This window comes from Abrus precatorius, unplaced genomic scaffold, assembly GCF_003935025.1.
Source record: "Abrus precatorius isolate BTA unplaced genomic scaffold, Abrus_2018 Scaffold5, whole genome shotgun sequence".
NCBI lineage: Eukaryota > Viridiplantae > Streptophyta > Magnoliopsida > Fabales > Fabaceae > Abrus > Abrus precatorius.
Window position 1 is genome coordinate 21,416,285 of NW_020874395.1, and position 18,308 is coordinate 21,434,592.

The window sequence follows — 18,308 nt, forward strand, 5'->3', positions numbered from 1 at the left end:
ATAAGAATTATCTTTCAAACAAGTTAATTCCAACTCAGAGGGAATCTTTAATCCTTTCAATTTTACCTAAATTAGAAGACGGCGGTAATAGCGGTCGCTCAGGTCTCACGCTGTTTCTCTTTAGTGACTATGACCCGACAACTTCCTCGCTCTTTCTTTTCCTTTTCTCTTTTTCTTTTTTCATAAATTTCTCTCTCCTCTTTTCTATTCAATTGTGACTTTTCTGTATCATTTTTTGCTTCTAGATTATATTATAAAAATTCTTCCGTTCATTTTGGACCAAGAAAAGTCTTATTCCCCTTCTTATTTTATTTTCTTACATTATTCATACACCGTTTTTTGTTTTTATCCACAATTTTGTTTTTTTATATTTTTTTAATTTTAAACCCTTATTATTTTCCTTCCCTCTGAATCTATCTTTCTCTCTTTATTCCTGTTCAACCCAAGCATCCAACCTCGCAATTTCAATTTTCTGTTTCGATTTGAGGCACAATAGAAGAGAGAATTGATTGTCTCGTAGGTAATCAAGTTCCTTTTTCAAGCTTTTACGATGCCTAATTGACGCATTTTGGGTTATCATTCCCTATTTTTATTTATCTTTTGTAATGGTTTAGTTTGGATCGGTCTTGTGGTTGCAATTTTCATGTTAACATAGCAGATCTGGGTTCTTCAAGGAAGCGTGTTTCGTTGGGAGCTGTTTTTAGATTTTATTTTTCCTTTTTTCTTTTACCCTTTGTTTTGATTGTTGTTTGTTGTGTCTTGATAAAATGTTGAAAGGTCAGAAGATCAAAAGTGCAGCATTGTGTTGATTTTGCCCCCAATTGATCAAATTTGTGCCCTCCCCTTAAAAAAAAAAAAACGAGTTTCAGTGCAAAAATTAGTCTCACTTTTCATGGGTTGAACCAATTGGGAAAATAGTTTGTGTTTTTATATGGAATTTAGATACTTCTTGCTACCTTTTATTTCCCCCCCACACTTTTTATCAGCTTCATTAATTTTTACACATAGATCTCCCTCCAATTTAGTGCTTAACAACATTAAATGAGGTGTGAATTTTAATTTAATGGTTTGATTTACGTATGCTCGTGACACAGGAGTGGTGTTGTTCGTTACTCGTTCACTTGGTACAAGAAAGGCTATCTTCCTTTCTACCTCTGTTTTGCCTTGTGTGCAGAACTTGAGAACTAACATCGGTTAGAAAGAGTCCATATAAATTTTTCTCTGCTGCATGTGGTGTCTCCTTCACGGTGCCACATCTTTTTATTCATGGGGGAGTGGATTGTTGGAGCTTTCATCAACCTCTTTGGTAGTATTGCAATAAATTTTGGGACCAATCTTCTTAAATTAGGGCATAATGAGGTATGTCATAAATTTTGTTCGAGTTGTAAGTTGTAACTTTTTGTGATGTACTATTTTATATATGTTTCTGCTTTTTGTAATGTGGCAATGATCATGGAACTCATTATTTCTTGAATAGTGCAATTTGACATATCCAATTATTTGGGAAACATGAATAGGCTGGGCTGTATTTTTTGTAGAGAGAAAGACACTTACTTGGAAGTGATGGGGTAAATGGAAAGATGAGTCTGAAACCTATTATATACTTCCAGAGTTGGAGAATTGGTATAGTTTAATTGCATTTATGGGTATGAGATTGCACATTTTACCTTGGTGGCTGGTTCCTGACTTTTGTTTTTGTTGCATAATTCTTGATACGCAGGTATTGTATTTTTCTTTCTTGGAAATTGCCTTAATTTCATTTCCTTTGGATATGCTGCTCAGGTATGTTTTCCATGATATTATTGGGATGCTTTGTCCTAAACATGATGCAATTTTATGTATGCTGGAGTTTTGTTTCTATTTTAGTTGGATGGCATATTTCTTTTGATTTGATGGATGTATTTTGTTTGCTTTTAAATTCTAATATCTTATTCTCATGTGTGCTGTGCAGTCACTTCTTGCAGCCCTGGGATCTGTTCAGTTTGTATCTAACATTGCCTTTGCTTACTTTGTCTTGAACAAAATGGTGACGGTCAAGTATGCCTACTTTGAATTAAGATAACTCTGATATTTTGTTTTATTTTTCACCAGTGTTGTTCTAATGATGTGAATTCTTGTGGCTTAATTGTTGGCCATTTAACAGGGTACTGGTTGCCACAGCTTTCATTGTTCTTGGAAACATTTTTCTAGTTGCTTTTGGCAATCACCAATCACCTGGTATGTAAATTTTTCCTAGTTCAGTTAATTCTTTTCTTCAAGGTTACCTTGTGAAAACATTGTTAAGTAGCTTGATAGTGAGATTGTGTATCAGATACTATCAAATATTATCTGTAATTGAAAAACTAAAATGATGCTAAGTTAGCAAATTGCAAACTTAAAAGAATATCCTACACTTTTATAATGTAACATATAGGAAGAAGCACTTACATTGATTCTGCTATGAACTTGATATGATTTCTCATTTAATATGTTCTTTATGCTTACTGAATGTTAAGATTCATTTCTGCTTAACAATACAATCATATGATAAAGCCATTATTGTTTTCACGGCAAACTAATTTGTGGTTGACTACTTGTGTTTCAGTTTATACACCAGAGCAGTTGACAGAGAAATATACCAATATTGCATTCCTTCTATACCTTCTAGCTTTGATCTCAATTGTTGCTTTGCACCACTCCATTTACAAGTAATTAGTAGGATTTAATTATTTTTTGCTAGTTTAATCAAAGAATATTTCTTCTTTATGATTAACATGTGGATTATTCAGGAGAGGAGAACTTCTGCTTGCAGTATCTGGACATGACCTCAGACCCTATTGGAGCATGCTACTGCCCTTTTCATATGCTGTAGTTTCTGGGGCTGTAGGTTCATGCTCGGTGTTGTTTGCCAAATCGCTGTAAGTCAGCTACTCCAACATGCTATCCTGCATCATGACACAATAGCCTTTATACTTACGCCTTTTGTCAACTTCTTTTGGCAGTTCTAACCTCTTACGACTGGCAATGTCCAATGGTTATCAGTTGCACAGCTGGTTTACATATTCCATGCTTCTATTATTTCTTAGTACTGCTGGATTTTGGGTAAGGCTTACTTTTGGGTAAAGATTTTTCATGGGCCTTCATCACCGTATGCTGATGCTTTTATCAGATTCCTTTTTGTAATTAACTTATGACAAACATGAATGCTAACCCAATCTTTTCCCAATTGTGCAGATGACCAGGTTGAATGAAGGACTGTCTTTGTTTGATGCCATTCTCATTGTTCCCATGTTTCAGATAGCATGGACTTTCTTCTCAATCTGTACGGGATTTATATATTTCCAGGAATATCAGGTACGTTCTCTGCCCCTTATTATAACACAGGTAACCTTTGCCTTGGAAAACTCAAAGATGTTTTAATCAACTTCTGCTTTGATGAAATGGAGTCACTTGAGTATATATTTCAGTTCATTATATCATTTAGAAACACTATGGGTTCAACATACAAAACCACACCTAGCCTAGAGAATATAACTCAAAACTTCAATTGTTGACTTAATCTTGCTTCTCTATGTATATTCCCCAAAGTTTTCAAGAAATGGCATTTCATAACATAACTGCTTGCTAGGTTCATTCTTTTGGGATATTTATAAACCAGTTCTTCTGTAAGGCCTTAGGCTACTGAAAAAATACCATTCAGATAGCAGACTCTCTCTTTTTTTCTATTTATAAAAATATTAATATTTTGTTTTTATCACTTGAGCTTTGATTGAGCCATGGGTCAATGTCATGGTTTTCATGCAATGGAACAATGTGAACTCCGTACTGCAGAAAATGTAAGCAAACCTAAACATGTTAAAGGAAACAGCAAAAATGGGGATGATGATGAACTATATCTAGCAACAGATGATACCCGTTGTAAAATCTTGTAAACAATTATGTGGGACGTGTATAAGATGCGAGATATACAAATTATGACTTAGAGATAGTCTATTATACAGATTGTATAAAACTGAGTGTTACACACATTAAGAACATCCTTCTTTTTATTTGCATTGCTTGGTAGAAAAGTATATCTCAAATTTTCTGTACTGAAGACAAACATTTTTTGGTACAAACATAACTTACAAAAGTCAAAGTGTGAAATCTTTACTGACTGCTAAGCAATTCTCAGAACAATATAAATTTCAATAATATCAATTCGTCATTTCTTACGGTCAGATGTTTCAAATAGACTATAAAGCACAAACTAAACTAAAAGCAGTCACAGCCTGAAGCCAGAGTCATAGATGAAGGAACTGATTTCTCCTCCTCCTATGAATCAAAGAAATTATCCAACTTAATTGTGAAGAAGCCATTCAATATCTGGATTGGCAGATATTTGTATTGCTGAAACAGTATTGGAGTTGACTTCAATGGTCTGGACCATCAGTGGTCAAGCATTATTGTTGGTTTATTTATTAATTAAATAATACATGGTTTAGATTGAAATGGGTAAGCTGAGCTGGTTGTTGGGTTCAACTTACCCTTTTAATGTTGTTTTTTAAGATAGGGAAAAACTGAAATGGTGCCTGTGGAGCCCAAATGAAATGCAGACTCTCATCAATAGATTAAACAAATAAAACTTATATCAGATGATTAAAAGAAGAGAAGCAAATATTAAGATGAAATGAAAGAATAAAAAATAAAAAGGATGAAGGATGCTGTGTCCAGTTGTTGCATGTAGGGTTCAAAAGGGGCAACCAAACAATGGCGGTAGTGATTCATTGGTGCCCGGGGACTGAGGTTCTGGCAAGGAGCATGGTAGTGAGGTGAGATTTCAATGCTGGCTTAGATGAGATTAGCTCGCAGTTTTTGTGTCTCTGTGCAATGGTTGTTTTGGGGTGAAAGAGGGTTGAGCAGCATAAAGGGTGGGGCCAGATCCAATGGTGAGAAGCTGGTTCCCGTGGTAGCTTGTTGGAGGTGTGACATTAAACCTGGGGTTATGATTTATGATGAGCAGCTTGCTGCTGGAGGGAAGAGCAGGTTTCCATAGTCAACCATATCCTCCAGTGCATAATCAAAATCCACCCACACACCACCTGCAGCAGACAAAAACAAAGACGGCATGCCCTTGTCAAAACCACCTCCCAGTACTCTTTTCTGACCAAATCCACTCCTCCATCCTTAAAAAAGTCCAGCTATAAGCCTTTTCCAGCCAAGCATTTCCAGCTCAAGTATTAGGAGTGTCTGAGCAGAGTAACAGACAGATCAAAGGACAAAAGGGTTGTTTTTCTGGGTGCTTTGGTTTTTATCTATGGATTTAATTGCAAATATCCAATTTTAAATGTAACTGAAAAAACCACTGGAACTACTCAAAAAATACAGACCATCGATGGTCCAAAACTAGTACGGACTATTGTAGCAAATTCCAACAATATCTGCTAGAATAAAAAGAATTAATTTGTCTGTGCCACACTGCTGCTCATGTTTGTGATTTTGATTTCTCCTCGATGATCTTTAAGTTGTGGCAGTAAAAGTCAATATGAACTTGCATTCAGAAGCAATCTTGACCCATTTACACTTGTAATAATTAGTTTCTCTTTTGACTCGTATGCATTTCTATTCTTTGGCATCTTCTTGTCCTCTAGGTTCTCCACAACAATGCCCAAGAAGAATTGTATTGTCTTTAAAATCTGTTTATATCATTTTAATAAGTAAAAACGGTAGATGTGTAAAAATTGTAATAGCATATAGTTAGCCAGAGATATACATAATACACAAGAAAATGGAAAGGAAACAAGTAACTCAGCTGTCAAACAAATGTGTATTCTCCATTCCTCACTTGAAAAGTATTGGTAGGACTGTGTGCTGGATAAAATCATCATCTACAAATGAGTGTCTCCTTCAGCAGGAAAGAAATTGATTTCTTTCTTTCCACTAGCTTTTCTGCTGTAATTTGCAAAACAATGTCTTTGCAGCTGTCTAGAGACATAAAAAGTTGCATCTCCAGAGGAAGCTGTCCGGCACTTCTCTGAATTTGTAATCATAATCTACTGTAAGATTTTGGCAGCACAACTGGTCCAACGTGTAGGAATTTATAGACCATTTATAGAGCAAACAGTCACTTTAAATTCAGGAATGACAAAGACGATTTGTCCCCAATAAATTGAAAATGTTTAATATAAACAAATTACAAGAAGTTCAAATAGATAGAGCAGAGCATCACAAAATAGATAGAAACTGAACTACCTAGGATGACCACAAAAATGTATATTCCAAAATTCAAAATAGGCCAGTTGTCTAACTGAAGGAGATCTAGAAAAGGTCTCTTTTTTCATATACAGGGGTTTATTGGTATCCTTTACATCGTAAGGTGATTAAAGATATTGTTGATGAGTTGTGCCTGATGAATGTAATTTTCTCTCTCTTTTATTTTGAGATTCAATGTGTATTTGGTTTGAATTATTTTCTTAGTTTGCTTCACCTACTTTTCCCTTAAAATCAACCATGATTGTAATATTTCTGGTTATCTTCTCAACATGATACAGTTGAAACCAGCTGCCTTTATTGTTTTTATTTTATTTTTTTATTTTTCAATTAAGTTGGTATAAAACCTAAGTGTTGTGAAGAATTTTAAACTATTTACCTGTAAATGTTTCCTCGAAATAGTGAGATATGCCTCTGTTAGTTTATCTGATATCTTTCTATATTAAGTAGACACTCATCTTGCTCCTGCACCTTTTAGAAGGAAATGTTTTTGAAGTTTCGGAACTCATACTTGTATTTGTTATTTTATTTTCATATGGTGAATGCTTGTATCATTACTTTGACGAATGCTGCGTGTGTTTTGAAACTTGAATTTGTCATGTAAAACTTATATTCCTGAAAGCAGGTATTTGATGCATTAAGGACAACGATGTTTATACTTGGAATGATGTGTGTGTTCATTGGCATTTCTTTGCTGGCACCCGATGAACCCAAAGGTACTATAAATTTCTAATTGTTTTATGGTTTTATTATAATTCAAGGGATGTAGAGGATAATATGCGACTTTCTTCTGAAAAGTTTCAGGTGCAGAGTCTAGAGAATTGGAATCCATGGTGTCTCCTGCCATTTCAACAGAAGTGAACAGGTACAATATGAACTCTGCTCACTGAAAGTGAGATGTCGTAGCACCTACATCTTTTACCATATTTATGAGACATCACTGAAAAGCAGCTAAATGATTAAAGAACTAGTAAATTGTATCATCTTGCTTTTATGTTGTCGGTGTTTTTCAACTTAATGATATCTTACATAAAAAAGTCTGCTAAGAAACTTCTAGTATATTCTTGTAACTCCAGCTTAATCTTCAAGTCCCTTGAAATTTTTTGACAAAATTGTATATGACAATCCATTCCCTTGTTTTTTATATTTCCCTAGTTTGTTCGCAATCATTACACTTAATTGTTATTGTTGGCAACTTTGACTGATGCTAATAGTATTTTATCTGTTATAGGTTGGTGGAGTCTTCAGAAGTACAACACAAAGACGCAAGATCATTTGTCAAAGGAATGCTGATAAAGGTTACGGATATGTTAGTCAAGGCAAAGGTATTACTAGTTGCATCAACCAACACTCTTGTGGGCATTGCCTTGTAATAAATGACAATCCAAGCTTCTATTTTTTTTGCAGACTTCGTGTGCATTATCACTCGGTTTCGGGGAGGATACCATTAGCGCATCGTCAGTTCTTGTGATGCCAATGATGTCATCAAGAATGACTGGATTCAGAGGCAGTGGGCTTGAGCGGGCAAGGATTTTGTCCATGAGAAATTCTGGTTGGGGCAAGATTTCCATAGATGAAGATGCTGAGAAGTTGCTTGAAACTGATCAGCTTGTCCCACCCAGCCCTTAACAGTGTTTGATAGTCATAGGATGTTCCACAGTTTCCATTTTTTTAATGATTGGAGTAGCTGAGATACAAAACCGTCCTAATTCAATTATTTGCTTTATTAGCATTTATGTAATCTTTCCCACAAGGAAAAGAGGATAAAAAGTTGTTATATGTTGTATATACATATTGTAAATTTTTGCTTGGATAATTGAAATATAAAAGAGAAAGTTTATATTCAGATTTTGGTAGCTGATAGTTCTTTCTGCATTGCCGGTTTTCGGTATTATTCACTCCTATTGGTTTCTACGACTTCGAAAGGAGATATTCTGTCTTCTATTGGATTACTATTTCACAATCAAAATAATAACTGCTTAACTAAATCAAATTAAAATTAACGGGTTGTTATGAGTAATCGGATATAATTAATTTTTAAAATAATAAACACAAATTAGTTGAGTTGGGTGTCGAATATTTTTTGCTTGTAACCCGATGAACGCGTTTATGCATAAAAAATTAAAAGAATATTTTAAAAAATAAAGTTTGAAGTTGTGAAATTTGATTTCAGGTTATTATTTTCTACATAAGGTGAAAATCAAGAGGAATTAGACTTTTAACTAATTTTGTGAATTATACCATTCAATTGAGTTGTAAAATCTGATTTGAGGTTATTAGTTTCTTGTTTATCAATAAATGAATCAAAAGCAGACAATTAACTAAAAATGACTTTTGGTCTTAGGGACAAGATGGATATCAAATCATATGCTTAGTTTTCACGACTAATTCGAAGTTGTGGCTATAAATTCATCTACCATAAAAGTGAATTACACGATAAATACCTTGTGCTATTTCACATTCTAAAAAAGGAAACCATCATCATAATTAATTATAATAATAAAAAAGAGGAATACTGCATTTACTTGAACACTTATTGTATATTCAATCATTGATGTTTGAATTTGAAAATATTCGATAATACTAATTTTTATTGGGGTTCTCAAAAATGTTTGTGTTGTTTGATACTCATTAAAAGGAAACTTAAATTTCTTTTTTAGAGGTATGTTAGGAAGATATAAGATTTTGCTTGTATTTAATACTGTTATTTGATATTATTGTAAATTCTGTTGTATTAAATACTTAGTACTGAGGGTTGTCTTTATTCTTTTCACAATTATGAATCATATAGTGAAGCTGCAACTTACATTGTCATAACAAAGTCATACATAGCAAATATGACCAAGTTGTTGTTTACAACATATGATTGAGCATTTTAGTAATATGAAATCAGGATTTTGAATTGCTTTAGCATAATAATATCCTATGCAACATAATAGAAGCTACGAATACTATGTTTGATATTGATTGGTTGCAACTATTGACATATGGATCCAATAAGATTGTTGTGTTACTAACTAAGAAAACAGTTGTTAAGTAAATGTAACAATGGAATGCATAAATTTGTAGGAGTATCAGTTTAGTTATACCATTTATTACTTCATGCATATGACTTATTTCACATTTTATTTTTAAGAAATGAGATATTTTTTTAAAAAAATATTTTAAAATTTAATTCTTTTTTCACACAGTAATTTATAATAGTGATATATCTTTTATTTTCGCATGTGAAAAGTCATATAATTTTTCTCAATTTTATAATAAATAAATAAAAAAGATTATTTTTAAAGTAAAGTTCAAATAAGTATCTCAATTATAAATTCTTCAATGTTTTATTTTTTTGAAATAAAATAAATAATTAAATTTCACTTTTTAAAATTCATACATTGGTTTATAACAATGATGTATAAATTAATCTATCATTTGTACGTTGTAAGATCATAAGAGTATACATTTAGTTGCACTATCTAGTACTATCTAATACTTTATACATGCAAATTATCTAAAATTTAATTTTACTTCAAAATACTAAATATTTGCCTATCCTTTCTTGTATAAAAAAATATATTTAAATTCACGTACAATTAAAGATACTAATGTCTATATTACTTTATTATGTACAAATTATACAGTCACAAAATTAAAGTTTTCTTCACCTTATTTTAAAAAAAATTAAAAATTAAATATATATCTTTTTCTTAATCATTCAACACCTTTAAGGGGTTTATTTTCATTTTCATACACCTTTCAATAAGATTTATTATTCCCATACCTTTCAAAAGAGGATTTTCATTCAAAACTATGTATCTCTGATTTCTCCATTGTACTAGGATAAGAGCAAGGACCAAAACCTGTTAAGTCTAATTATTTTAAAACTTATTTTTTTTTATTATTTTGTAAAACAAATAAAATATCAAATTTAGAAAAGAAATGAAACTTTAATCCTTGCATAATTTAGGGTAACTATTTTTACGAATATCATGGGATGCTAATATTTTACATGTATTTAGACTCTAGAACTCAAATTTGGTTAAACAGACCAATTTTAAAGTTTTCTAGAGTTCTTTTAAAAATTTTGGTGGGGACTCCTTCAATCTTTCTTCTTCTTTTTTTGTTTTGTTTTTTTCAATTTTTGATTCAACATATTCATATTTGCTTGTCATGGCATTGATTGCGACAAAAGGTAACTCAATTGGAAAAACTCGATAGTTAAACCCATGTCAGAATAATTATGCATTTTCTTATATTGTTTAATTGTATTTTATTCCACTCCATGTTTATTTGATTAATTTTGATTGTGTACATTTTCTTATACAGTTTTCTTATTCAATTTGCATATATTTGTGTTATCTTTTATAATTCAAATGTATTTGTTGTATGTTGTCACACCTTAGGGTAGATGAGTACTATTTTATTTGATTTGTTGTTTGTTTATTTTTGCAGCAAAGAGGTTTTACAGTTTATTTGTTCCCTCACCCAACTAATCATGCATAATATGAGTGGAGCTTGATAAATCCATATTTTGATAGATTTTTAGTTAGTTTTCTAGGATTTTTTTTAATAGAATAATATAGCTTAGAAAAATTAAAAACCTTACAAAAATGTATGGTTGTTCAAGCAATTCAAATTTTAGTTTAGTAATTTAATTTGTTTAGATTAAATAGAACTTTTATGTAAATATTGATTGATTGAATTAGTTTCGCATGGAATTCCATGAGAAGCACATGAATTGGAACCTTTAAGAGTTCAAAAAGGTCTAGCGTAGCCACTTTTAATGCAAAAGTAAGCACTCCAGAGAGTTAAAGAGTGAAGCGTACTAAGTGTCGCTACTTTATGTGTTAAGAGTAGTCACTTCAGAGGCTTGGAAGGAAATTCCTGGTGTGCATAGCCACTTTTAGGGTCAAGAGTAGACACTACAGAGGTTTTGAAGCAAGAACATGATGCGTGTAACTACTTTTCATGGTAAAAGTAACCACTTTGAAGACTTTTTGGGGAGAAAGATTGTGCACGTAGTTACTTTTGGGAGCAAAAGTGGCAACCACGGAAGCTGTATTGAAGAAATGCCATGTGCATAGACATTTTTTGGGCAATAAGTGGCTACGCGCAAGCTTATTTGAGGAATTGTGTTGCTCGTAGCTACTTTTAGGACCAAAAGTAGCCACTCCATAAGTTGTGTTGTGTAGAGTTCCCTGTGTGTAGCTACTGTTGTCATACAAAGTGTCCACTTTAGTGTTATACCTGTTTTGCACAGCTACTTTTGGAGCAAAAAGTGACTACGCTGAAAGCGCAGAAAAATTATAAATAGGCTTAAACTCATAATTTTGGGGATCTTTTCTCATCTTTTCTTTTCTACACTTTTAGAGAGCTAGAGAGAGAGAGAGAGAGAGAGAGAAAGAGAGAGGTCTAGGGACAAATTTCAGGACTTAATCCTAGAAGAATCAAGCTTGAGACTTGGATTCATGGAGATTTTTTGCACTTTCTCTTCTATTTTTTCTTTCTCTTTCTTTTACAATCATGTTCTAATTTGCTTTGGTTAGGGGTTGATGGATCTAATTTGGACATTGTAAATTGATTATGGATCAGGATTCTAAGATCTTGATTATATTGAACATTTAATTCTTTCTTAAATGAAATTCTTGGATTAACTATTCAATTGAATTGAACTTAGAGAGTTTACATCAATGGAAGTTGAGTGAATTTCTCATATCTAAATTAAATGTCAAGGTTATTGATATCTGTGCTACTCATTTTTTAATTATTTTATCTTATATATATATTTACTATTTTTATTTGTTTAAAATTTTTTACATTTATAATTTTATTTTATAAAAGAGAAGTCTGAATTCAATTTTATAAAAAAAGGAATATAAACTGTTAGAAGTATACAATGATTATTATTTTTTTATTATTGTAAAAAATACATCTTATATACAAGTTTATGTAACAACTTTACAACTGTACAAAACTAACCCCGTACCTAATTGAAACTAAACTATTTACATCCAATATTCCCCTCAAGCTGCAACATATATATTCTTAATGCTCAGCTTGGACAAAAGAGAGTGAAATTGTGCTGGATGCAGTGGCTTGGTGTGAAGATCTACTAGTTGTGTCAAAGTGGGAATTGGCATAAGCTTGATGACTCCAGCTTGGACTTTATCTCTTATGAGGTGACAATCGATTTCAATATATTTGGTCCTCTCATGCATAGTTGGATTCTGAGCAATTTGTATGGCAGAACGATTGTCACAATATAGAGAAACCGATTGTTGCAGCGGTTATTTCAAATCATGGAGTAAATAGAGCAGCCACTAGATTTCACATGCTATGGATGCTAAGGCTCTATATTGAGCTTCAATAGATGATCTGGATATGGTTCCCTGCTTCTTTGATTTCTAGCTGATCAATGATGATCCATAAAAGACATTAAAATCAGTGAAAAAACTTCTGGTTTCAGGACAAGCTGCCCAATCTGAGTCACTAAATGCCTTGAGAGAATGATCTGTGGCTGCAAGAAAAAAAGGCCTTGTCCTGGACTATTCTTGATGTACCTCAATACTCTTATTGTTGTCGCATAATGGTCTTCCATAGGCTTAGAGAGAAATTGACTGAGTGTGCTAACAACAAAGCATAAATTTGGTCTTGTGTTGGTAAGATAAAGCAGTCTTCCAAGCAATCTTCTATAAGCATGAATATCAGAATAAAGTTTTCCTTCTGACTTAGAAAACTTGGTTCCAGGTTGTATGAGTGTAGAAATAGGTTGACAAGCCAACGGATCTGCATCTTCTAACAACTCTAGAGCATACTTTCTTTGTGATAAAGTGATTCCGTGTTGAGATCTTGCCACTTCTAAACCCAGGAAGTATTTGACCTAGCCGAGATCTTTGATTTTGAACTTTGCATCTAATAATGCTTTCACAGTTGAATTTCTTTAATGTCATCTCCTGCCAAAACTATATCATCCACATAGACAAGTAATATAGTGATATGATCAGAATTAATTTTGACAAAGAGAATAGTCAGATTTGGATTGTATGTAACCCAAGGTCAGCAAAGTAGTTATCAATTTATGGTTCCACTGCCTGCTCACCTGTTTAAGTCCTTGTCCAGTTTGCAAACCTGTCCTATTTTTGTTGTCTTATAACCAAAAGGCAATGACATGTAGACCTCCTCATCCAAGTCCCCATGTAAAAAAGCATTATTTACATCCAATTGATGTAAATACCAATGCTTTGAAGCTGCCAAGGCCATAACTAACCTTATTGTTATGAGCTTAACAACAGGTGAAAATGTTTCAAAGTAGTCTAGACCCTACTGTTGTGTGTAGCCTTTTGCTACTAACCTTGCCTTATATCTTTCAATGCTTTTATCAGCCAATCTCTTTATTTTATACACCCATTTGCACCTTATAGGTTGCTTTCCAGGAGGCAAATAAGTCAAAATCCAGGTTTTGGTACTTTCTAAAGCTGTAATTTCTTGGTCCATAGCCTTCTTCCAACAATCATGTTTAATGGCTTGATTATAGGTTTTAGGTTCAGTGATTTGGGAAAGATTTAGAACATATGACTTATGAGGGGAGGACAAGATATCATACGAGAGATAAATCAGAAATAGGATATAATATACCTGTAGAAGATGGAGCAGCTGAAAAAGTAGCTAGCATGTTGCAATGATAGTCCTGTAGGTAAGAAGGCTGCTGTTTAGACCTAGTAGATCTTCTCTGTGGATTTTGAGATAGAGGTTTAGGATCATGGAGTGCAACAAGCTGAGGAATAGGGGCTAGTGTAATAATGAGAGATTGTTGATCAGTGATATAAGAGAAAATTGGTGAACTGGGTGATGTTAACTTGACCACAAGATCCAAAAATTGATGTACAGGATCCTTGTTACTATTAAGAAAAAGAAATATATTTTCATAGAATACTACACGCCTTGATAGGAAAATTTCCCTAGTATTGATATCTAACAGAATACCCTTTTACTCATTCTTTTAAACCAAGTAAAACACATTTTCTTGCTTTATGCTAAAATTTAGTTTTATGAGCCTGAATGGTGGAAGCATAGCAAAGAGAACTAAAAACTCTAAAAAAATTGATGTCTGGCTTAGTATTATGCAAAAGTTGATATGGTGAAAGATATGGTAATCCTTTAGAGGGTAGTATGTTAATGAGATGAACAACATAGCTAATTGTATAGGACCAGAAAATTATTGGTAAATGGGATTGAAACATTAAAGCTTGAGCAACATTTAGAATGTGTTGATGTTTTCTCTTAACCACCCCATTTTGCTGGGGTGTTTGAACACAAGATAATTAATGTTGTATCCCCTTTTATCTATAAAATTTTGTCATGGTAAATTCATTGCCATTGTCTGATCTAACAACTTTCACATCTATGCCAAATTGAGTTTTTATGTAAGAGACAAAACCAATAAGTTGTGTCCTTGTTTCTAATTTAGTGGTCATCAATTTTATCCATGTGTATCTTGACATATCATCTACTATTATTAAGAAATATTTAAAACCATTAATAGATGAAATGTTATAGGGACCCCAAATATCCACATGAACAAGATCAAAAGGAGCTTTTGAGACAATAATACTCAATTAAAAGGGTAATTTTCTTTGTTTAATAGTGACAAGTATCACAATGTGAACATTTGATATCAAGTATATGATCATACATGCTTTGTAATTTGCTATAACAAGAAAAAGAAGGATGACGTAGTCTTAAGTGCCATATATCAACAGAGCTAGGCTTTATTGTAGAGAAAACTACAGAATTAATAGTATGTATAGTAGCTAAGGGTCCAAAGTAAGTAGGTGAAGGAACTATCATGACATACAAGCCATCTCTTTCTTCAGCTTTCCCAATCATCTTCAATGACGACTTGTCCTGTATGACACAAGAAAACTCAGAAATATCAAGTTTACAAGACAAAGTTTTGGTTAATTTGGTGACTGAAATCAAATTGACTAAGAAATTAGGAACAAAAAGAACATTATACAAGGTAAGTTATGGAGTTAACAAAACAGTTTTAGAAAAATGAGCTAATGATGAATCTTTATTAGGAATAGACACTGAGATTGGAGTTATTCTACAATAAGAAGTAAAATAGGACAAAGAACTAGCTATGTGCTCAATGGCTCCTGTGTCTAGAATCCATTGAGAACATGTATTACCTAGATCCTGAGAAGAGTAGAAACATTATGAGAGCTCACAAGATTGGTAGAATGTGTGGTTGTAGGATTGGTTTGAGAAAGAAGAGCTAATAAACCATGAATTTGTTCTTTAGAAAGTCCCAAAATCCAAGATTCACCAAAAGAATGAGGATCAGTAGAGGATTCTGTGGTAACATTGTGAACCCTTTTTGACTTGGAACCTGTGGGGAAGCCAAGTGGTAAGCCATGTAGCAGAAAACAGGTGTCTATGGTATGATTTGTCCTTCCACAATGTGTGCATTTTCTAGGCACACAAAACTTTCTTCCTAAGTGTCTATTCTGAGAACCTTGATATGGTGCGTTTCCTCTGCCATAATCAGTATGAGGTGATGCCTTTCCTCTACCATAAGGTAAAGAAGGTGGAGTTGTAGCCTGAGAATAGGATTGTTGTTGAACCTGAGCTGCCATAACTGAGGATTCAAGAAGAATTCCTATCTGTAATTGCCTTTCTTGTTGGATTATCATCGAAAAAATCTTGGTCAGAGAGGGCAAAGGATCCATGAGAAGGATTTGAGATCAGACAACATAATAGTTATCATTCAATCCTCTTAAGAAACATAACACACAGTCATTGTCTCGATACTTCTTCATTGTGGTTGAAACATTACAACAACACGAATAAGTGGATTTACACTTAGAAATAGGACTATAGTTACAAAGTTCATCCCAGAGAATCTTTATTTTAGTATAGTAAGCAGTAACAGTTAAGTTAGATTGATGTATTGAATAAAGATCCTGATGCAATTGCGAAATTCGTACATAATCACCTTGGGAGAATTGATCTTTGAGGTCCTTCCATGCCACAACTGTTATGTCAATCCAGATAATGCTTGTGGCAATCTCATGGGAAATAGAATGATTGATCCATGATAACACCAAATTATTACATCGCTTCCAAGTTGGAACCATTGGATTAGTCTCAGCTGGACAAGAAATTGAACCATCGGTGAAGCCAAACTTGTTTTTCATCTGCAGCAACATAGTCATCGCGCAAGCCCATCCATGGTAATTGTGACCTTCAAGAATCAGAGAAACAATGACAAACGATGAATTTTTGTTCAGATGGATATAGTAATCATGTGTGGCATCTTGCAATGATGCAAGGGTGACTGGAGGTGCAGCCATGGAAGAAAGAAATCGTAGAAAGAGCGAGAGGTAGAAGAAGAAGGTTGTTAAAGGGAATTGCAGAAAGATGGCTGCGGAAGAGTGTGGTGAGGAATCATTTTCCTCCTGATACCATGTTAGAAGTATACAATGATTATTTTTTTTATTATTGTAAAAATAACATCTTATATACAAGTTTATGTAATAGCTTTACAGCTATACAAAATTAACCCTGTAACTAACTGAAACTAAACTATTTACATCCAATATAAATATTTTGTTTTCTTAAATAAAAGTTGTTCTTTGCAAATTTGGAACAAAACAAATTTGATCTCCAATAAAGAACTTAAACATTATTTGATTGGAATACAACACTAAAGACCATTCCTTTATACATGAAAGGGGAAACATATTTGATATGAGTTTTGTTTCTAGCATTGTAAATAAAAAATATAAAAAGAAAAGGGGATTCTCACGGATATAAGGGGGACTTCAGAATGAAAGAAGGGTTTTTTTTTTTCTTTCTAGGACGAGGGACCGAGAAGCTAAATAGAAGGATAGTCTAGTGTGAAGAAAGGACGAGATAACAAAACTGTATATGTGAGTTTTGGTGGATGAGATCTTTGTCACAATCGTTCACGAGGAGAGCTTCATTGGAATACGTCCTTTAATTTAATTCTTGTAAACTTTTATATTACAAATAGTGCTTATCTACTGTTAACATTGAAGATTCAAAGTCACAGACTATTTTCTTGCTATTCTTACCGTGTTTGCATCTCAGGTTATTAAGTTTCATATTTGTTTTATTCATATATATTGGTTTGTTGTCTTATCTTTTTGTTTGTTCTTCCTTTATGATATATATTCTTCCTTCATGATATATAATAGTCATGTACGTAATGCTTTAAATGTATTAAATGTTAACATGCTATATACTGATGTGTTAGAGTTTTGTTTATCTACATACATTAGTAATTATATATATTCAATGTTACTATGTTAGTGTTACTTTAAAGTCTATGTTTATCAATTTTTTATTTTATATATTTTAGAATCTAATATTAGTAATAAAAAAATTTATTGGACTAGTCTCATTTTATATTTACTTAAAAATTTATGATATTGATAATATTAAAAATATTTAATTTTACTTTTATAAATTTAATGTTATTATTATTATTATTTATTTATTCATTTATATTGTCATCTTTATCATATTTTATCTCTATATAAAGTTGATATGATTTGATTAGTAAATTGTATTTAAGAAAATTATATATAATCAAGATGTATTCTCCTTCTAATTACTAACTTATTAATCGATCAATTTAAATTGAAGTTATTCTATTAATGTAATAATTTATAATGCTAATGTGTAGTGACTCTACTTTTATGCATTATAATTTGTTAAAACTTATGTGTACCAACGTTACATTAGATATTATACATCATTAATATATTAAAAAAATTTATCCAATTTCTAAAATTAATCAATTATGTTTTTTATTTAATTAAAATCTATCTTTTAGAATATTTTTATTATATTAATGCATCGATTTATAGTGTTATTGTGTAGTGTCTCTACCTTTTTATGCTTTAAATCGTTAAGACTTTTATATATCAACGTTACTTTGAGTCCTATGCAATATAAATTTATCAAATGAAGTTTTAATCCTTTTTTTAATTTGAAATTTATTTTTGTATGAGTTTTTTGTTGCAAACTAAAAATAATTTATTATTGCGTTTAAATTTTAA

At 32.4% G+C, this 18,308-nt stretch overlaps 1 protein-coding gene across 3 annotated transcripts; it reads left to right on the forward strand.

The window, feature by feature from the left end:
• Positions 1-394: 394 nt before the first annotated feature.
• LOC113867502 (probable magnesium transporter NIPA8) lies at positions 395-8,072 on the forward strand. Of its 3 annotated transcripts, none has more exons than XM_027502868.1 (14): positions 395-520; positions 1,095-1,359; positions 1,539-1,623; positions 1,721-1,782; positions 1,952-2,037; positions 2,144-2,217; positions 2,585-2,687; positions 2,769-2,897; positions 2,982-3,081; positions 3,214-3,333; positions 6,854-6,944; positions 7,027-7,093; positions 7,460-7,553; positions 7,636-8,072. In XM_027502868.1, the coding sequence occupies exons 2-14, from the start codon at positions 1,267-1,269 to the stop codon at positions 7,855-7,857; spliced, it is 1,326 nt and encodes a 441-aa protein (XP_027358669.1). In that variant the 5' UTR covers positions 395-520; positions 1,095-1,266; the 3' UTR covers positions 7,858-8,072. The 3 variants fall into 3 exon arrangements, with proteins under 3 accessions (XP_027358669.1, XP_027358672.1, XP_027358670.1); XM_027502871.1 differs by having other exon boundaries at positions 7,033-7,093; positions 7,636-7,895; XM_027502869.1 differs by having other exon boundaries at positions 412-516; positions 7,636-8,071.
• Positions 8,073-18,308: the final 10,236 nt, after the last annotated feature.

Excerpts from the sequence above, each read along its gene's own strand:
- LOC113867502 (XM_027502868.1), top strand. The coding sequence starts at position 1,267 with ATGGGGGAGTGGATTGTTGGAGCTTTCATCAACCTCTTTGGTAGTATT. Across the intron at positions 3,082-3,213 it reads TTAGTACTGCTGGATTTTGG|ATGACCAGGTTGAATGAAGG; the intron begins GTAAGGCTTACT and ends CCAATTGTGCAG. Across the intron at positions 7,554-7,635 it reads ATATGTTAGTCAAGGCAAAG|ACTTCGTGTGCATTATCACT; the intron begins GTATTACTAGTT and ends TTTTTTTTGCAG.